At 40.0% G+C, this 22,926-nt stretch overlaps 1 protein-coding gene across 4 annotated transcripts in view; it reads right to left on the reverse strand.

Annotated features, from left to right (window-relative positions):
• Positions 1-619: 619 nt before the first annotated feature.
• The window catches only part of FSTL5 (follistatin like 5), a 319,455-nt gene continuing 297,148 nt past the window's right edge, over positions 620-22,926 (reverse strand). For all 4 annotated transcript variants that reach the window (XM_028743543.2, XM_028743546.2, XM_028743544.2 and 1 more), the window contains one exon: positions 620-3,053. In XM_028743543.2, the coding sequence (XP_028599376.2) occupies positions 2,351-3,053 (703 nt within the window). In that variant the 3' untranslated portion in view covers positions 620-2,350. The remainder of the gene's footprint in view (positions 3,054-22,926) is intronic.

Genomic DNA, 22,926 nt, shown 5'->3' on the forward strand with positions numbered 1-22,926 from the left:
AATTTTAAGGGAGTAGCTTGTATTCGGGTATTGTCTTTTTTTCTTTTGTCCCCTTGAATTTTAAAGGTGCGGCTTATTTGCGGGTGTGGCTTATATTTGAGCCAATATGGTACAGATGAACACTCTTTGAGTACACATTTCCAACCATCTGCGAATCCATCTGACAGTAGCACACATCAAACCCATTCGGTAACAAAAATATTGTAGGAAATTTTGTCGATTGTTTAGCTGAAATCAAGATAAACGAAGGTAGGCCAATCAAAAAGAGAGAAATTAAGATTGACAGTGTCATCTGCTGTAAAGAAGGTGGATCTCCCCACTCTATCCCTGCCTCACAGAATTTCATTACAATCTCCTGTGGATCTTATAAGAAAAGAGAAATGTATTTGTTGGCATATCAACTGAAGGCGAGAACATTTAAAATGTAAGGGGTTTATTCTCCGTTATCAAGCATTTTCTACAGACAGAACATCCACATGGTGTAAGATAGAGAAGAAAATAATGTAGAAGAAACGGATGACTGTAAATCATTGAATAACAAACAGTTTACATGGCAGTGGTGGGGTGTTTTTTTTTTTGCTCACAATGGGAAAAAATTGTTAAAAGGATTCAGTAGGTATAAATGTAAGTCAATTCTTTTATTCAATTAAATCTGCCAGTTTTCTTAAGCTAAAGAGAATTCTACTGTATCACAGCGCAGAATGCTAATTACACACAAGAAAATACAATGCTAGAAAATTTCAAATTTTTAAGCAGCTTTACACATTAGGGTAGAATTAGAATAAAACTTCTGACTGCATTGAATAAACAGAGGTCAGTTGAAAAGCCTGCTTTATTTAAAGAAACACATTCTTTAAAAAAAATCAAAACCACCTATATTGTTACTGAAAATCTGAAGAATTTTTTTACTGCTAACTTTGAGTGCAGATCTCATTTTTTCCTCATTCTAGTGGCTACAATGATTCTAAATTTTAGAACCTTTATTATCCTTATATAGATGTAGAAGCAATGTTCGAAACTAGAGCAGTAATTCGTTAAACAAAAAGAAATAATAAAGACAACACCTTGCAATAGTGATCTAATGGGAGGTGCAGGATAGAAAATTTACTGAGCTTTATTAAAAGTGTCGAGGAAAATCAGGTATTTGACAAACAATGTACATGTAGAGGCTCTAGCATCTAGCAAAGTGATCTTAAACATATTTACTTAGAGGTTTGTCCCATTGATTTCAATAGACCTTTTACTTCCATTAAGAAGCTTAGAAACATTGTCTGATGCTGCGACCCTACACACATCTGGGAGTATGGACCACTGAACTCAATAGGGCTTAGACATGTACAGGATTGTGCTGTTAATCTCCATCTTTTTTGTTCCACTGATATACAATTTCCTTAAAAATGCACCTCTAGTAACAAATTGGTTTTTAAAAAAATAACAGTTTTTTTGCCAGTGTAAGTGAATCTTCTTGGTATTGGTAGTCAGACAAAACATGTCTTCCTAAGAAGATACGCATGACATTTTTTCTTTCATAGAACCAAAACTCTCTGTTGATGCAAGTCTTTTGAGGTGAGGAGATAATTGCCTAACTCTGCTACAAAAAAAGAGGGGTCAAAGTTCTATGAGCAGTTAACAGAACTTCAACTGAAACTTGAAATAAAAATCATATCCTCAAACTGCAGTAATAAAAAAATGACAACACAAGAGATGTTGCAAATACACTTTTCCTTTGTCTTAAAAAACCATGCTTTACAACCTGATGGAGATGAAAAACTTGAGATATCAAAAGCTTCTTTTCAGGGAAAAAGAAAGCCTGCAGCCACAACGGGAATACAATTACATGTTTCCTAGGCTTCTCTTTCCGTGTGAGACATTTCCCTTCAAGGCACAAAAAGATTAAATAGTGGACAGGGCAGGACAAAATGCTTCAGTTAAAAATAATAATCTAAAGTTGTACGTAGAGTGTACCCTAACATTTCAATGAATAGGATTAAGTCAACATGACCCCCCCCCCTTTAAAAAAAGAAAAGCCTTCATTTTAAAATGTGGCATCATTTTGTCAACACATGGCTCATGTGTAGAGGGTCCCTCAAACATTTAATATTTTCACCAATTGGCCAAATCACCCTAAGGAGGTCATCAATAGTACACAAAATGTTTGCTCACAATTCCAGCATTTTTTATATCACCAAAATTGAATTTTAGTCAGCCACACAACATGTACAGAAGGGTCTAACTTTTTTTTAAAAAAAGAAAAAAACACAATCAAAACAAAACAGTGACAATTTAGAGGATGAAGTTAAGTGCAATGTACTGTAAAACTATTCACTCGGCTGTTATCTAACATGGTTCCTTATGCTTCTCCAACCCAAATCACTGTGTTTCCTCTCTCAACTTCAGTGATTTCGCAATTCAGCTTGTTCAGCCGTCCATCCAGAATAAACAAGGATTCCTTAGAAGGTGTCATCAGGTACTGACCAAAGAGCCCGCTGCCTTCAATTAAGCGGTTCTTCCTGTTCCACGGCCATTCGTCCGGCTTAAGAGGCTCCTTAAGACTCTTCACCATCTTCACCTTGCCAGAGGACAATTCTACAAAAAGCACATCAGTTTGTGTGCTGGAGCTACCAAATACATTATATTGATGGGCTTCGGTAAACGATGCTTGAAAAGCTACGTCGGATATGTGCAAGTTGGTGTGGATGACAAAGGCATCCTGTATCTCTCCTCTAACTGTGATGGTCTGGACCCTCATGAGACCTTTCACATCATCAATGCTGACTAGATAGTGACCATCTGGAGAGATATATGGAGTTCCTGTTACATCACCATTGTATCCAATGACAGAGTCAGTAACACCGTCCACTATAAGCTGTGGTGGGACAGCTCCTGTGGTGTCAGGCTTACAGCTGATAAAATAATATCCTCCAAGGTGTGTGTAAGCCAGAGACTTTGGAACACAATTGTAATCCTTTAAACTAATTGTCTTGATGTACGACATAGTTTCAAGATCTATTTTCTGGAGCACAGGCTCATCTTTGTGAAGAATAAATCCAAACCTAAAAGAAATGAGACAAAAAACAAATTCAAAGGGAAAAAAATCCATAGTATAGTATATACAATCAAATGCAAGCAGTGCTTAAAGATCTCCACAAAGAGTTACATGTAAACCTTGCTTATATCTGAGATCTGGTTATCATATGCCTCTTTAAAAATACAGTGGAACCTCAGTTGTCGAATGTAATCCATTCTGGAAGACTGTTCAACTTCTGAAATGTTCAACAACCGAGGTGCAATTGCCGGTCAGCAAATTCCATTGAAAAAATGGAGAAACGCACCTCGGAAGCCATTCAACTTTCGAAGTGTGTTCGAAAATGGAAGCATTCCATTCCAGGTTGTCGGCGTTCAAAAGCCTAAATGTTCGACAACTGAGGTTCCACTGTACTTGTTTTTTAAATAATTTTTATTGAATTTTATGTTTTCATCATATTAATATCGTATCAAATAACAAAAATAAATACAATTCCCAAATTTTCCCCTCCCCCCTATGACTTCCCTCAACTTCGTCTTCTGGTTTTTAAGCATATTAACGTCTGCTTGCTTTATTGTATCTTAATTTTAAATTCCTTAAATTAAATGTTATTATCTTTTATCATTTTTACATCATCTTTGTAATTTCTATATTTAATTTTGTTAATTGTAAGTGTTTACTCAAATCCTGCTAGTGATACTGTACTTGTTAGTCACCTCATATGTAGGTTTCTCATACAACTTAGCTTAAAAACATAACAACAGTACATTTAAAAGTCCACAATGAATCTTAAAAAACCAGCCAAATTATTTATTTTATGTACTTATATGACATCCCCACAAAGTTTTCTCAACAGCTTACAATAAAAAAGTAAATAGAAAATTAAATATGAAATATGAAATAAAACTAAATGAATACAACACAAACAGAGCACACAACACTTCTATATATGAAAAAGGAGAAAGATTTAAAACTTGAGAGGCCCTGACTATAAAAACTGCTTACCTGGGTATGTCTTCACCTGGTGCCACAAAGAATCATAAAGATGGCACCCTGTGAGCCTCCCTAGGAGTTTGTTCCATAATTGGATGCCACTACTGAAAAACTTTCTTTCCCTGGTAGCTACCTGCAGCAGGGCCTCTGAAGAGAGTCTTAAGGTTCAAAGAGGTAAAGGAGAAGCTGGCCTTTTAGATAACCTTGTCTCAATCAGTTTAGGGTTTAAAATGGTAAAATCAACACTTGAAAGTAAAACTGGACACACTGGCGGAGGAACAGGAGTGCGGAGGGAGCAAACTGCCCTCGGCACCACTATTCCGGTAGGGTGCCATCGTGGCACCCCCCCCCCCGGACACGCGCAGCATCACACACCCCAGGGGGCACCAGCCATGCCCCCACCTGCTCTCCGCCCTGGTAGCGGAGCATGCAGCTTCGCCACTGACTGGACATTGATAAATTACAAAGAAAATGCCTATAACAAATTACAATACGGATCTCACAGTAGTTTAAAACACAAGCAGCAAAAATGGGAGCTTAGAACAATCAACTTTGCCAAAGGGATTAAATTAACACCATCTTAAAAAGCCAGGAAGGACAACCGCAAGGGCTTAGTCTAAAGCCAAAAACACAACAATGTGGGGCCTGTCAAGCTCCCTTGGGGACAACATACCATAGCTGAGTGAATTGAATTGAATTGAATTGAATTTTATTATTTCGGTCACAGACCAGTTCCAGCCCACATACAATATCAAGGAAGTCATAAAACACAATAGGGATACATTTGAAATAGCTGAGTGTGGTACTACCAAAAAGTTCCACCTGGATTGAGAGGGTGCTCAGGGAAGTGTATAACTTATATCAGATTAATGTATAGTTATACTTGATGAAGCTGAGCAGCTTAAAGTGTGAACCAATTCCATCGAAAAGCAATTTGTTTGAGGAGATGGAAGAGAAAATGTTGGTAGTGTTAACCAAGATAACCTATTTACGGATGCAAGTTACCACTGTGTACTGCAGTCATCAAGTGATGAAACAGTCCCAAGTCACAAATTCTTCTTATCAAGTTGCTGGTGAAGGCTATAGCTTCTCTGCAATTATAATTCAATTCCCAAGTAGAACAACATACATCAAAGCCACCTATGAAGTTTAATTGGAATATATTTTTTGCCATGTGATTAAGAGGAAATGGTACACTATTCTGGATGTGCATAACTCCAGCGAGATATCGTATATGCAGTTTTAAAATCAATTAACTTTTGCTTAAACCAGAATAGATACACAGCTTCAATGGGAGCATGCAGTACATCCCAGATATTTTAGTTCATTTCATTCTCATTTCTCCCCCATGAACATGAATTCAATGCTCATTGCTATTATTCCAATCCTTCTCATCATAACGATTTAGGATTACACCTCCCAACTATTAAGGCCTAAATTGTTTCGTTTTCAAAGTACCTTTAGGCATAAGAACCAAGGAAATTGACTATGCGGAGGTTTTCAGAAAATATGAGACAAGCATGATAAAGCTGAGCAGAAATGGAGCAGGACTACTGGATATTACTACACAGACTCCCACCCCAGCTGCTGGTCAGACACACTGCAAAGTATTCAGCTCTGCGAGTGTGCAGTCACAGGCTGATATTTGATGGCTGTTAAAGGACTACCTGAGACGCGGGTGGCACTGTAGGTTAAACCACAGAGCCTAGGACTTGCCGATCAGAAGGTCAACGGTTCGAATCCCCGCAACGGGGTGAGCTCCCGTTGCTCGGTCCCTGCTCCTGCCAACCTAGCAGTTCAAAAGCACGTCAAAGTGCAAGTAGATAAATAGGTACTGCTCCGGTGGGAAGGTAAACGGCATTTCCATGCGCTGCTCTGGTTCGCCAGAAATGGCTTAGTCACGCTGGCCACATGACCCGGAAGCTGTACGCTGGCTCCCTCGGGCAATAAAGCAAGATGAGTGCTGCAACCCCAGAGTCGGCCACGACTGGACCTTTACCTTTAAAGGACTACCTTGGCTCTCATAAGGAACTGTTCTAGTGTACAGCTGGAGAGACTGTGCTCCGAGATTTTAAATGATATAACTTGTTTACTAATTTTAACTCAACAGTATTCAAATTCTTAAACACACACTCACACAATAGCTCTGGTTATCATTAAATACTGTATTGTACACACAACACCGTCAATATTTTATAGCCTTGCAGAAAAACAATATAACAGTATTCTTAACTACAACACAAGTGGAGCTTTCAGGCTTTTTCTTAGCAGCATGCTTTGGCACTTCTCTAAATGTCACCCCCCTCTCCAACCCTTTGATCCTCAGTGCCAAGTTTTCTTGATGTAACTTGCTAATATATCTGGAAAGCCTGACAAATAGCACCAGCAGGTTAATAGGATTAACAACAAATAAGGCTGATAGTGAGAAGGTGGAATAGACTGACTGAGTACATACTGATTTTTAATATCTGCTTATGATTCCGACTGAAGGAACTCTTCTTTGCTCCATCTCAAAAAGAATGTGGTTTGCTGCAATGCAGAAAAATTAAAGCATGCTAGAAATGTGAAGGGTGATTTAACAAATAAAGGAAAGGATGGCTAATGAAACATACATCATGGTGCTATGCCTTATATAATGGAGTCCTATCTAATTTCACTTTCTCCAGATAAAGAATGTATAGTTGCTGCATAACCTAAGAACGTTTGACAGTGCTAACACAATGAGGAAGAAAATGGGTGACCTTTTCCTGAATGATTTATTACAAGATTGTGTATGGCCAAACACCAAAGAAATTCAAACTAATGGATCATCAGAGCTCATTATCTCTTCTGAGTAAGGACTACCAGATCCAAATGTCTTCTTTATGCCATATAAATGTTTTAAAATATTGCCACGGGGCCAAAGTTCGATGGAAGAGGAGAATTTATCCTGCATCTGTTATGATTTTGCAGAAAGTTAATTCAATTGATCAAACTGAACATAAAATGTTGAACTTCCAGGTTTTTTTACATGTATGTAACTGTGAGTATCATCACCCGCTTCCCTTAAAATTAAGCCTTTCTTTAATATAAGGTAAGGCTATCTCTTCTTAGATAGCCTGTGTTCATGTATGTTAAGGGTTTATTTTTATAGTGAACTCTTTCCAACTAAACATCAAGAAAAACTTTCTGACAGTAAGAGCTGTTCGACAGTACAGTGGTACCTCGGATGCAAACAGGATCCGTTCCAGAGCCCCGTTCGCATCCTGAATGGAACGTAAGATGCGACGGCACGTCTGCGCATGCGCGGGTCACATTTTGTCACTTCCGCGCTTGCGCATGACATCATTTTGAGCGTCTGTGCATGTGCGAGCGGCGAAACCCGGAAGTAACGTGCTCTGTTACTTCCGGGTTGCTGTGGAGCGCAACCCGAAAGCGCTCAACCTGAAGCACATTCAACCCAAAGTATGACTGTAGAACAGTTTCTCTTGGGAGGTTGTGGACTCTCCTTCCTTGGAGGTTTTTAAGCAGAGGCTGGATGGCCATCTGTCATGGATGCTTTAGCTGAGTTTTCTGCATTGCAGGCGGTTGGACTAGATGACCCTTGGAACGCTACAATTCTATAATTCCACACAAACGGCAAATGAGGTATCAGCAAAGTGTCAGTAAAAAGCCCTGCCAGCCACTCACACTCACATTTTAGTCCAGCAATTAAACAGGGAGATGCCTGCACTTTGTTGATAGATCAGAAGCTGGCAACAAGTCCTATAATTTCCCTCAGAAAAGTGGCCTTTAGCATTTGCGCTAGGTCATTAGTGAGCAAACATTCTTGCCAAGGGCTGACATCTGAGCAACCTGTAAGATATGTATTGATTCTTATATCCTCAGAGAAAAATATCCCCTGCACAAAGGTGACTCTAAATTGTCCCCTTCATGGACACAATCTTAAAACAGAACAGTCAGTGATTAAAGCAGCAGAGACCTATCGCAGTCAAAGGAAGTTAAGCCAGATTCTTTAGGAAAGTATCTCCAAGGCTGTCTAATCTTCAGGCTGTAGTTTGAATAGAAGGCTTCAGGTTTTCAGACCCGTTAATCTAGTACCTTTCATAAGCATTTAATTTTTAAAGATTAGGGGCAAAAACCTGCAGTCACTCATAATTGTGCCATAAAATTATGCTTGCGGCTTATGTACTATAAACCTGTTTTATGAGTAGGTCTCTAGTAGAACAACAAGTGATACATCAGAGTGCCTTTAGTTTCCCCCAGTGATTTATATGTAAAAAGTGCCATGTTTAATGCAAACTTCCCTTTCATGCAGATTGATATACGGAGGCCTCCCACTGTTCATTAATCCCTGATTAATATTTATGAGACGTCTAACCCTCATGTCTCCCCTGTGCAATAATATAACGCACAGTGCCTGGCTTAGAATCACCAACATGATTTTGTCCAAGTGCATACGGATCCTTCTTTCATCTGTCCAAAACAGTGAAAAGTGGGAATAACATTTTTTTTTTTAAAAAAAAAAGCTAAAGCAGGTGAAACATGACAGGCTGTGGGGAGACTCCATTTTGCCTGCTAAACGTCTTAACTAAATTCTTATCAGAATGCTAATCTGAGTGCAGAGCCTGAGTAAAGGACAATCAAATGAGGCTCCTGTATTGAATGATATATAAAAGTTGTAAGTCTCAGGTCCAGAAGCCAAACATGGCCCTAAAAGCCTCTCTAACTGGCCCTTGGGACACATCCGTGGTTACACCTCTCAAGTCCTGTTCTGCACCCTTCTTGAGAGCTTTTGACTGGTTGAAAAGTATTCTTGAATTATGAAAATGCCTGCTTCCTGCATGGATGCAGGAGATATGAGTGAGTGTGCAGAAAAAAATCACACCCATTGCTATTCCATGTCCCTAGAAAGTTGCTCATTGCAGAATGTGGCTCTAGGGCTGAAAACCATTCCTCACCCCTCATAAAAAGCATGGGGCGTCCAATAGCCACCTGATGTTGGCCAGTGAGGCTGCCAGAACTTGAGCACAGCATTGCTTTCAAATCTGTAAACAGGGAATAGACAATTCAGTGCCAGCAGTTCAAATGGAAGTCTAATGGTGACTCAGGAATGCAACAGAACTGCTAGGCTAAGATGAAAGGCAAGTCTAGAACTGATTTTGTGAGTATATTAGCGACAAGCAAGATGAAGCACCAAGTAATATCTCCTAAAGCCTTTTCATTTTTGTTTACTGAAATGTATCTGGGGTGGGGATGGGGTACCTGTTTGGGAAGAGAAAGTGCTGTCAGACATTTGTTCTACTCAAAATTGCCCCACAAGCTATTTTCCCACCTGTATGGGGTAAATGGTAGTATCTTTTCACCTGTGAATGTGAAAGCAGTGTGTGTGGGGGGAGGCATTTTGTCAGAAAAAGCTGCCTGATTGGAAAGGGTTAAGCATCCCCTTTCCAATATCCTACAATTGCTAACAGATTTTCAATTCCCAATGTCTGCATTTCAGTCAAGCTGTCATAGGAACAGTGCTTCATCTCCTAGTGCCTCATCTAGTTTGTCTCTTAGTCTGCTGGGCAAAGATTCAAATGAATAGCAATAATGTAGTTTTGATTTTGATTTCTAAAATGCCTAATATACTGAAAGAAATCTAGAATTGGTTTCATTTGGACCAAATTGCTAAATATGTGCCCTTTATTGCAAGGGTTCTCTCTCTCTCTCTCTCTCTCTCTCTCTCTCTCTCTCTCTCTCTCACACACACACACACACACACACACACACACACACACACTTCATCATTTGGTGTATCTTCAAAACACTGTTTTGGTACATTGTGTATCCAAGCTTGACTTTCTCTAGGTAATTTTGTTGAAACGTTACTTTCAGGAATAGTCATCAAAGTTACTTATGGAATATTCATGAATAAAGCTTTGGAATGTCATGGTGAAATATTTGTATTTCTTATTGATATAGTGCTATAAATGTGCATGGTGCTTTGGCACGGTATGATAATGTCTGCCAAATACAGTTTATCAAAGAAGGCAGTCTGTGATCATCACAGCCTCTTAATAAGTTAACTGGCAGTGGAGATTACTTTAAGGTGCATATTTATCTAATTAAGTTTAGATCTCTACAAATATGACCTCTACATAGACAAAGAAAATCACATGCAGAATTTGCATTTCTAACTTCAAGTAACTACTTATAATTACATTTTAAATATGAAATCCACATTTTGCTCATGCCACATCTTAGATTGCTCTTCTTTTCTCAAGACATGACCATGTTGATATCTGGCTAGTAATTTCAAAGCTTCCCTACTGAGGTGTATTTGTTGTGGATGCTTTTCAACATTTCACTGGCTTTATTGTGATGAGTTTCCACTTCCTTGGTGGAATGTTATGAGTTTTGCCATCCCCTATCAGTTACTGCTGTCAACATGGGTCAGGGATGGGTAAATTCAAGCATCATGGACACAAGTTGTGTCACATACTTTGTTTGTATACAATAATGGCTGGGCGATGGAAAAGGTAATGTGCCAGGTTCTGTACACGGAGTTCTAACAAACCTGGATATTTAGTTGTATCACAACTCTCTGGGGGAAAATCACTATTACTTGTTTAGTTTTACAATGCCAGTAGTCTAGCAGCTTAACACTATGAAGCAAATTGTGGGTCATGCATCTTTGTCTAAACTATTTATCCATGCTTAGCCAAATATGTTGCAGAGCCATCCAGTAAACATTCCCCTAAAATGCAGAAGTTCTGGAATTATATTGCTCTGGGACCAATGTCCCACAGAGCGATGGACCAGACAAACAATGCTCTGTGTAGTAGACTTCAAACACTTGTTTTTTAATAGAATGCTTACCAATAAAACTATCCTTCAAAAGAAAGCAAACCTGGTATACCTGTGTCCTATCCACCCAATGTGACAAAAGCATTTTTCTCTTCATCAAGCTCAATGTTTCTGAATACTTAAGCTGTGCTTCACTTATTGGTAGTTGCCTCCCATGAAGAAAAGAGTGAGTGATATTTACACATGATGTACTAAAGAAATAGTTTTCAATCTGAATGTAATGTGGAAGCAGAAATGAAATACATATGTGTTTAAACAGTAGTCACATTCAGAGTTAGAAGAAAGAATGTAGGTAAAGGCAGAGGGAAGCTCAAATGGGGATGTTGATCATAGCACTATAGATTAAACTAGAGTAGATTCAGAGCAGGTGAAATTATTGGACTCCTCTTGAAAAACTGATGAAGCCTTTTGGACAACAAATTGCAGTGGACTATACTGTGGTAGCTAACTCCAGTCAAGCTTAGTCAGCAAGGGCAATGGCCAAGGATGATGAGAGCTGTAGTCCAACAACATCTGAATAGCACTGTATTGACTTCTCCTGGACTACACTGTGTCAAACACGAAAAGGAGACATTGAAAACCAGTAGTAGAATATACTGTGCTGAAGATTAGAAAGGGTTCGGGAAGTCTAGCTGCTGTGGGCAAGCTAGAACTGGGAATTTTGGTCAGACACATGCAAAAGATAACTGGATATTTCTTTTAGTTGAGAGAACTAATTTAAAACAACATATAGTTTTGCTTTTGACAATTTGTTGAAGACACAGAGAGGTGAGACACTGTGAAAACTAAGAAATCAAGGGAGACAATTCATATCTCTCTTCTCAGTGTGAATTCAGCAAGACAGCAGAGATCTGCTCAAAACTCAAAGAGCTGAGAAATTTCTCATCATTTCTTATATATATAAAAGAAAAGATCTGCAGGAACTGAATATGCAGTCATTGGTCTACACATACTAGCCCATGTTTTCCTTGCAGCAGCAGGGAACTGTTTGCGCAGGTGGGGTTAAAGTAACATCTTCCACTGAGCACAAAGGACAGGAATATGCAAAAGCTGGAAGTTTCTAGCTTCCTGACATACACTTTCCCCACCCCAATCACATTCTGAAAAAGCTAAATTGGTTGCAAGTGCAGCCTGTCGGTGACTTCAAATAAATTCATAAAACCTTCCTCACTTAATAAAAAATTGTTCTGTTAGTGTGGCAGCACATATGCTCCAGAGCTCCCTGTCTATTGACATCAGGCAGAAATCTTCACTGTATTCTTTGACACCTGCTCTCTTTTTAGTTTACTGCTGATTTTAATTGATTTAAAAATGCTTTTAATTACTTGTTTTATGGGTATTTCTAATATTTATGGCAAACTGCTTGGAGGTTTTGTTACAATCAAGTGGTTTCTAAATTTTGTCAAATAAATAAAACCAATTTTAATAAAACTTCTTAAAGCTGTAATTATTGGTTTTCAGAAAGGCAAACAACAACCTTCTGAGCTTTAATTGTCTTTGCTTTCTTTTTTATCCCACCACATTCAGACACTCTTCAGTTTACATTGGCTTAGCCAAACCCAGCATTAATTCTGCAGTGGCTCATACTTCCATTTAACATTTTTTAATGCCCTAGGGAAGTTGGTGTAAAGCCATTTCCTATTTCTCTGGGTTGATACCTTTTTGATATCAGTCTTGACCCACTAATTATAACCTTCTCTTAGCAGCTCTTACAAACTAGTGTTTCTTCAATGTCTAGCCTACCGGAGCCATTTACATGAGTGAGTAACAACAATGGCATTTGGTTTTAAGAACAACTGTGGTCATTACTGCAGCGGTATCAGGAACACAATGATGTCTATAAAGTTATCGGTATGAACATACTTCGAGGAGAGTACAAATAATTCAATTTCTGTCACAGACATACAGACAACTATATGGGAGGGTTTTATATCAGACACAAGGTTGAACAGAGTACGAAAGTTATAGGAGGCTTTCCCAACCTACAACAGCAGGTGACCAAGGCTTTTCACAAACTACAAATGACCATCTAGTGAAGCTTTGACAAGAGACCATCAATAACTTGTGGTTTTACGAAAAATCAATTGTCAGAACCTGGTACGGGATTATATTGACATTTTAAAGGCATGCGCTTAGCACTAAGCATTCAGTTTAAAAAATAGGTAAGACCTCTCTTTCTTGCTCACATTTCTAGTGCTCATGAAAAAAGAAGGCCCATGGCCATAGTACCAAGGCTGAAATCTGCTAGCATCTTTCTCTTTCCAAAGGTAGAAGTAAGTCTCACATGATCACATACATGAGTAGATCCTAACCTGTGCTTCCAATGATGTGGATGAAACCAATCAAACTAAGTCAAGTTAAATTTTGCACAGCAGTTTTAGCTTAAAATGGTTTTAAGATTAAGAAGATTAAAATTCCCATTTGGTCACATGCATTTTTTCCCCTTGTTTGATAAAGATTATGAACAGCTTTGGGTCTGATTACTTTTCAGCTAATGTATATGCAAATGAGCGGTGGTTCTATCAGTTAAAACCAAAATGTGGAGAGAGCATGTTTCTTGTAGAAGCTCAAAATAGATTTGCTTAATAAAAATCCTACAAATACTACGAGTATTGTATTGTTCTTGGTTTTTAAGGAAATAATTTTGTTATGGATTGCACTATGATGATTATAAATCTTGTTTAAAATCCATGTTAAGTAATATAATTGTAACTAGGGCTTCCAGCAGCATATATATTGATGGTATGATTATGAACTATATTAAATTTCAGCATCGCTACTTGAGTTTCATTTTGTGATGTATCTGACATATCTATGATTAATTAGAAGAGTTTTAAATGCAAGATGCCTGCTGATTTCTGGATGGCATGGGTAATGTGTTGCCTGGTGGGTATTACCAGTATATGCCATAGTTGAATGCATTTTGAATCTTAGCATGCTGTATGGTTATTCAGACATAAAGCTGCATGCAACTTTCTCAGACACAGAGAACTGAGTCAGGTGATGAATTCATTGATTTGGAATAATGGGATATAGTTCACTGGTAGTGCATAAAAATTCCCATTACAGTATAAGCTAATTGCTTCACTGAGATATTTTCAGAGAGGAGGAGGATAGCATCTCAGCTAAGTTACTGCTATCATGGAGACTCAGCCACCACTTGTACTCACAACTTTGGGAATTACCAGTATGTTCTGTTTCTGCTTGACCAAAGAATGATCAATGAACCTTTTAAGGCACAAGTAATGACACCAACCGTGAATTAGACTGGCCATGTTCTGGACATATCGAAGAACAGACTTGGCCTAAATCTCCAAAGCCTTACCCCATCAATTAAGATTAGAACTGGGACTTTGAAGGACATAGCTAAGGTATTATAAGGCGGTGATTATCACTAGTTGAAAAGCAAACCTTTCTACCAAATGCTGGACACCCTTCCCTGGTTTGCCTCCCTTGCCATTGAGAGGATGTTGTAAGAGATGCAGGACTGCTACTGTTCTGTGTAGCTTTGTTTCCTCTACCTCTCGACATTGACTGCAATGTAACACATGAGGCGATGTTCTTTTGTCATGCATTTGTCTGCATTTGTCTGCCCTCACCAGTCAATGAGGCAAAGCAAGAGTGGTAGACACACATTATTATCATTTGATACATATGTTGCATTGCCATAAATGTCACAAGGAAGGAATAACAAAGAAAAGTGGGACAGTGGCAATTTTGTGTTTCTTTTTAGTTTTAAAGTGAACTACTGCAGCTGTCCCTTAAATGTTTTTGCAGTCTAACCCATGGGAAGAAGTATCCCCTGAGAGTAGTAGGCTGTCTCTCTGCATCAGCAAATACCCCACCAGCTTCCGGAGTGTGATAAATATAGAAGATAGTGTAAAATTTAAAATATGGCTTCTGATTCGCTTTTGCATGCTGAGAAAATTGTTAGCCTGATGTTACCATATATACTCAAGTATAAGCCGACCCAAATATAAGCTGAGGCACCTAATTTTAGCACAAAAAACTAGGAAAACTTATTGATTCGAGTATAAGCCATTTCACCACACCACAAACCTGGTGGCGGCGGCAGCAGTGGAAGAAGAGGAAGGAGCAGCCTGAAAGGGCTCCTTTCGGGCTGCTCGTCCCTCTGCCACCTGCCTCACTCGAGTATAAGCCATGGGGGGCTTTTTCAGCATAAAAAATGTGCTGAAAAAGTCAGCTTATACTCGAGTATACGGTATTTCTTTTCCTTCATTGCTCAAGGGAGCACCACAAATGCCATGAAGCTTAGCCAAATTGTGGCATATTTGCGGCTGCATTTTTGGGGACCATTTTCTGTGAATACATTGATTTGCATATAAAAACCGGGTTGAGACCAAACCAGCTACCTAGTCTAGCATTCTCTTTCCTACAGCAGCCAGCCAGAGGACATGGGAAGGGTACAGAGACAATGCTATTGTCAACTACCCAGCTTCTGAAATAATTATAAAAATGTGGAAAACACAGCTTTCCTGATATAAGCAATCTTAGTCATCCAAAGTATGACTCACTTGTGTCTGACATACAAGGATTTGGAATACGTATTGTGGCAACAGACTGCTGTCTAAGAAAACCATCTGCAGAAAATATTGTAATCTGGCAGTGATAGGGTAGCTGCAAGAAAAACTATGGAGGAGGCAGCATATAATAGAGTTAGCAGCATCCTAAGCATTCCATCTAACCTCATTAACTTACATCTCCAGTATAAGAGCCACAAAAGGAGAAGTGTAGGAATACTGAATGAGAACCAGAAACAACAAAATAGCCCAACCATTAACTTGTGTTTCTTGGTCACAGCTTCCAAGACTCTGGGTTACAGGAAACAGCTATACCATCCCAAGAAGTCCATTCTGTTTCTTCTGGGCCTTTCTGTTCATCCCCTGAAGTCTAGAACTCAGGAACAAAGAAAGTCGAGTGGTGCAGGAACACAAAGGCCTACCCTTCTTGACTGGAAGCGTATTTGGTCTATAGGTAGAAAGCCCCTGACTTTCTCCAGCATCTCTGTGCAGGGCTGGGAAGGCCCCCTGTGTGGAACCCTGAAGAAGCACTGCCCATCAGTGAGGAACATACTGAGGCAGATGGGCCAATGATCCAATTCAATATATTGCACCTGTCTATATTTTCCAACGCTCCTTTATTTGTCACATTTAAAGACTTCAAAAATGTTTGAAGGAATTAAAATCAGAATAGCTTCTGATTGAATATTGCTCCTATGTCTATTAGCACTTCAGACAAAGAGAGCTATTTCAAAGACAGAATAATTAATTCTATTTAAATTTTGGGCTAACACACCAGTAGGTTGATTGTTCATTTTTGCACATGTGAAGGCAGGTACCGTGTGATGTTCATAACACCTGCTAGAAAGATTAAAGCAGCCAAAGACTGGAAATGAATATTTTACAATTATTTCATTTAACATTGCTTTGAAACATTGTATAATATTATAATTAGAGCCTTTAATTTATTCCAATTATCTTACTTTTCTTAATTTTATGAACTGTGGAGCTAAAATAATCAGCCCTTCTGCTCCACAGACTTCTAAATATCTCTCTTTTGATATTCTCTCTCTCATTCCTCACAGAAATTTAATGCCTGTCTAGAGACACCTGTGGGGACAATTAAGGGCCCTATTGTTGCTACTTTTGACAAAGCTTTGCCGAATTAAATGTATTATTGCCACCAAGATAAAATGCAGGTTGAAGTTAAGCAATGCTTCAATATTGAGAGAAAGTTTGGGAAACTCTATGCCGATTTTTCATTTTATTTGTTGTCTTTAATTTCATCTACTACCTCACTCACTAGTGTTGGATTTAAAAGGAGTGTACACCAGCAGAAGACTGATAGCTGTATCTGTCACTTCAGGGAGCAGCCCAATCTGTCCAGAGTCACTCTGTGGCCTGGTCAACTCAATACAGTGGTACCTCGGGTTACATACGCTTCAGGTTACATACGCTTCAGGTTACAGACTCCGCTAACCCAAAAATAGTGCTTCAGGTTAAGAACTTTGCTTTAGGATGAGAACAGAAATCGTGCTCCGGCGGCGCGGCAGCAGCAGGAGACCACATTAGCTAAAGTGGTGCTTCAGGTTAAGAACAGTTTCAGGTTAAGAACGGAAATCCGGAACGAATTAAGTACTTAACCCGAGGAACCACTGTATGTATTTGCATGAGTGGCTTGGATGGAACCAAGTACTCAGTTTAAGAGGCAGTCTGATATGGGGAAAACTTGACCAGGTTACAAACTCTAAATTCCATTACTACTACTACTACTACTACTACTACTACTCAGACTTCACCAATGCATCCCAGGACGGGCTATAATAATTCAAAATTCAAAATTAGAAACAGTTAAAATAGATTACCATCATCACAGGAGTAAGGTGGGCCCTGGAAACACATGTCTGAGTTGTCAAGGCCTGGCTAAGGAGCATAAATCCTGTTAAAACAGATTTCTTCTCCATCCCTAGGTTGCAATCTCATGTTTGCTTCCTAATGTCCCTTCTGTGCTGGCACTGCTGTTGAGCATTTTCACTAAAGACAGCTACCTTTAAATTCCATGTGTCTACTCAGAAGTAGGTCCCATCAAGTTCAATGAGATTACGGCTTTTAAACCCTTTTCTGACACAATACTTAGATTTTTTTCCCCATTTTTTATTTAAACCAGCCCTCCAGGTTTTTAAACCAAGGCACAATTAATTAGTGAACGTTGAACTCCTTAGTGGACAAATCAAACTATCTTTCTCTAGAGGTGGAGGGGGAAGGGAGAAACAGGTCTGTACAATTTAATTTCTGGTTTATTTTAATATGCTGTCAAAGGCTAGTTTAAAAATTGCTCTAAAACCAAAATTCTTTATAATGTTCAAATAAGTTCATTGGGAGTGAACATTTTTGTGTAAAGCTGATGTTGAGGTCAAAAGCTGACATGCCTGACAGGAATGAAAATTGAGCTCATGTATTTGAACTAACTTTCAGAAGAATCATTGGAAGGAATAAACATAAGGACTAAAACTCTCTAGGTGAGGCAAAGAAGGAGGTATGATCATTGAGGTTTTTTCAGTTGCATTGCATAGCCCAAGAGTGAGGGACTGAAGTACTTTCACTTCTGTGTGTTCTTAACAGCAGTAACACCAGAGCACATAGAAGTATCCTCTAGGGTTCAACTAGGTCTGCAGAGAACTAGGGACTTGACGACAAGTCCTATATTGATAACTGTCTGCCATGCTCTGTTTTCTTTGGAACTAGGGATTCCTAGTTTGGAGAGAGGGTGCTTACTGCTTTTTCTGGCTAACCCTGTTTCTGACTTTAAGAAAAGTTTTGTTTTCTAAGAAGACCTGTGTTTGGAAGCCTGCCCCTTTTTGTTTTTCAGGGTTAATGTTCCCTTTGATCATCTCCTGTTCCTTCTGCTGTCGACTAGTGCAACATAAATATATTTGGCATATGTTGAGATTATATATATATATACATATATATATATACAGTACATAACATATTATGTACATATCAGTACATAATATATATATATACAGTACATAACATATCAGACAGGATCCTCACCTCAACTGAAACCAAAGTACTCTCCAAAGGTTTCAACTTTGCAGTCGCCCCGAGACGCATCCCCACGGAAAACATCATATGCGGAGTCGAAGCTAGCCTAACCAAAATCAACCCAGATGAAGCCAATAAAATCAGACTTGAAGTCACCAACATCCTCTGCTCCAGCAAACCACCCAGAAGCAATTTACACAAAGAAGAACAGAAAGCACTCACCAACCTGAGGAAAGACAACAACATAATCATTCTCCCAGCAGACAAAGGTAATGCCACTGTTGTGATGAACACATCGGACTACCAAGCAAAACTATCAAATCTACTCCAAGACCCTACCTACCAACCTATAAAAACAGATCCCACCACCTATCTGGAAAAAACCACCAAATCCAAAATAAAAGCCTCTCCTATCAGTGAAGAAATCCAGCTAAGAATCATCCCCAGAGAAAAATCATCCAGATGCCCCAAACTCTACGGCCTCCCCAAAATACACAAAGAGGGAACACCACTCAGACCAATAGTCAGCTCCATAGGCTCACCTCTACAAAATCTCGCTAAATTTCTCGCCAAGCAACTTCAGCCCTATGCAGAATCCATCTCTTCACACGTTCCAAACTCCTTCCAGTTCATAGAAACAATAAAGAAGCAAAACCTACATCCCAATGACCTACTTGTGAGCTTCGATGTTGTATCTCTCTTCACACAAGTGCCCATTAATGAAGCCTTGACAGCCATTCAAAACAAATACAATCCCCCCGAATACATCTTGGACCTGACCAACCACTGCCTAACCAACACGTACTTCATCCACAATGGACAAAGATACAAACAGATAGAAGGAGCACCTATGGGATCACCCCTCTCACCGGTCATCGCAAACCTGTACATGGAACACTTTGAAACCAATGCTTTAGACAAGTCAGAACACAAACCCAAACTTTGGCTCAGATATGTTGACGACACGTTTGTAATTTGGCCACACGGGAAGGAAAAACTGGACAGCTTCCTCACACATCTCAACAGCCTACACCCCAAAATACAATTCACTATGGAAATAGAAGCCAACAACCAACTTCCCTTCCTTGACGTCCTAATCTACAAAAAACCTGATGGCTCCCTAGGACGCACTATCTACCGGAAAAAAACACACACCAACCGCTACTTACATGCACAATCACACCACCACCCTGCACAAATAAACTCCGTAGCCAAGACTCTCATCTCCAGAACCAAACGCCTGGCTGACAAAGACCACTTGACAACTGAGTTACAGAATCTCTCAAATGTGTTAATTGCCAATGGATACCAGCAAAACAGGGTTACGAAGCTAATCCAAAAAGAAACACCCCCCAAAAACCAAGACACAGAAGAAAACAATGGCATGGCCCTCCTTCCTTATATCAAGGGCACTACAGATAAAATTAGCAAAATCCTCCATAAACACAATATCAAAACAGCCTTTTGCGCCAACCAAAAGATAGCCAATATCCTCAGAAACCCCAAGGATAAAATCCAGTTGGAAAACCAAGGGGTCTATGAAATACCCTGCAAAGTCTGCCCAGCCACGTACATTGGACAAACAAACAGACGAATAAATGCACGTATCGCAGAACACAAGAATGCCGTCAAAAAAGAAGAAAAAACTTCCTCTCTTTTCCAACACATGAAAGAAACAGGACACGAAATTAATTTTGCAGATTCCAAATTGCTCTCTAACATGGAACATCACCACAAGAGAATAATCATGGAAGCCATCGAGATAGAGAAACACCCTCACAACATGAACAAGCGTGACGACACATCCCGCTTGCCAGACATCTGGAAATTAGCCCTCCCCACAAAAACTGACACCAGATCCAGAGGCACACAGAACGCCATCACCAATCAACCACACCAGACCCAAACCCAGACCCTCTCCACAGATAAATTACAGACACCATCCAGTAGCCAAACCATGATGGCACCTCCGGATGCTGCACCCCCCTGCAATCCCTACACAGATCTGGCTGGCACAGGCCACAAAACCACAGCTCGCCCCTATACACGAAGCCAAGCCAGAGCACAACTACAGCCATCTTCTCAGAAAAACTCTTCACAAAGTTCAAGAGGTCAAGACACAAAGGCTTTAGCAACTAATCCACACCTAATGACCCACCTAAGTGGTACTCAGGATATCACTCAAGAAATCACTCAAGATATCCCTCAAGCAACTAAGGAACAAAAGAAGAAAAGGCACACTAGCCTGGGAACTTCCTCTCGGCCCAGAACATTGGAGGCTATACACCACACCCCTCAACAGTATTTATAGGAACTCAAACACTGAGATCCTGCTCTGTTCCAGTAACAAGAAGCCGAAAGCACCAGCCTGAAGATGACGAGTGAGACCTCGTCGAAACGTCGCCTAGACACCCCAACTTTTACACGGGAAGACACCCGAGGACACCAAAACCTGCATACCTATACCCGTGAAAATCTACGAAAGCAAATATCTCACCTCTACGGGGAGGAAACCTTCCAGCTGACAAGAACCTACGAGAAACTAGAAATCCGAAGAGCCACCATCTTATGTGATCTCTTGTTCCTACACAACTGCCGAGACAACAACTTAATTCCCACATGCTTCCAACTTAAATTCCACTCTAAAACCCCAGCCACCGAAAGGATCCTGAAACGAACTGAACTATCCCTAATCAGAAACGAACTACACAAGAAAAGATACCTACTAAACCAAACCAACAAAGATCTGCTCACTCTTCACCTCAAACTCTGTAACAAAATCCACCCTGCACTCTGGGACAAATGCAAACAACTAGCCGTCTGGAGAGCTGAAACGGAGACCTCACATAAGACAGACACACACACCAACAAACTCCACAAACTAGAGAAACGCCAGAAGCCCAGCCACCCTCCACAACAACCCATGAAACAAACAGTACATAACATATCAGACAGGATCCTCACCTCAACTGAAACCAAAGTACTCTCCAAAGGTTTCAACTTTGCAGTCGCCCCGAGACGCATCCCCACGGAAAACATCATATGCGGAGTCGAAGCTAGCCTAACCAAAATCAACCCAGATGAAGCCAATAAAATCAGACTTGAAGTCACCAACATCCTCTGCTCCAGCAAACCACCCAGAAGCAATTTACACAAAGAAGAACAGAAAGCACTCACCAACCTGAGGAAAGACAACAACATAATCATTCTCCCAGCAGACAAAGGTAATGCCACTGTTGTGATGAACACATCGGACTACCAAGCAAAACTATCAAATCTACTCCAAGACCCTACCTACCAACCTATAAAAACAGATCCCACCACCTATCTGGAAAAAACCACCAAATCCAAAATAAAAGCCTCTCCTATCAGTGAAGAAATCCAGCTAAGAATCATCCCCAGAGAAAAATCATCCAGATGCCCCAAACTCTACGGCCTCCCCAAAATACACAAAGAGGGAACACCACTCAGACCAATAGTCAGCTCCATAGGCTCACCTCTACAAAATCTCGCTAAATTTCTCGCCAAGCAACTTCAGCCCTATGCAGAATCCATCTCTTCACACGTTCCAAACTCCTTCCAGTTCATAGAAACAATAAAGAAGCAAAACCTACATCCCAATGACCTACTTGTGAGCTTCGATGTTGTATCTCTCTTCACACAAGTGCCCATTAATGAAGCCTTGACAGCCATTCAAAACAAATACAATCCCCCCGAATACATCTTGGACCTGACCAACCACTGCCTAACCAACACGTACTTCATCCACAATGGACAAAGATACAAACAGATAGAAGGAGCACCTATGGGATCACCCCTCTCACCGGTCATCGCAAACCTGTACATGGAACACTTTGAAACCAATGCTTTAAACAAGTCAGAACACAAACCCAAACTTTGGCTCAGATATGTTGACGACACCTTTGTAATTTGGCCACACGGGAAGGAAAAACTGGACAGCTTCCTCACACATCTCAACAGCCTACACCCCAAAATACAATTCACTATGGAAATAGAAGCCAACAACCAACTTCCCTTCCTTGACGTCCTAATCTACAAAAAACCTGATGGCTCCCTAGGACACACTATCTACCGGAAAAAAACACACACCAACCGCTACTTACATGCACAATCACACCACCACCCTGCACAAATAAACTCCGTAGCCAAGACTCTCATCTCCAGAACCAAACGCCTGGCTGACAAAGACCACTTGACAACTGAGTTACAGAATCTCTCAAATGTGTTAATTGCCAATGGATACCAGCAAAACAGGGTTACGAAGCTAATCCAAAAAGAAACACCCCCCAAAAACCAAGACACAGAAGAAAACAATGGCATGGCCCTCCTTCCTTATATCAAGGGCACTACAGATAAAATTAGCAAAATCCTCCATAAACACAATATCAAAACAGCCTTTTGCGCCAACCAAAAGATAGCCAATATCCTCAGAAACCCCAAGGATAAAATCCAGTTGGAAAACCAAGGGGTCTATGAAATACCCTGCAA

This window comes from Podarcis muralis, chromosome 9, assembly GCF_964188315.1.
Source record: "Podarcis muralis chromosome 9, rPodMur119.hap1.1, whole genome shotgun sequence".
NCBI classification, from domain to species: Eukaryota; Metazoa; Chordata; class Lepidosauria; order Squamata; family Lacertidae; genus Podarcis; species Podarcis muralis.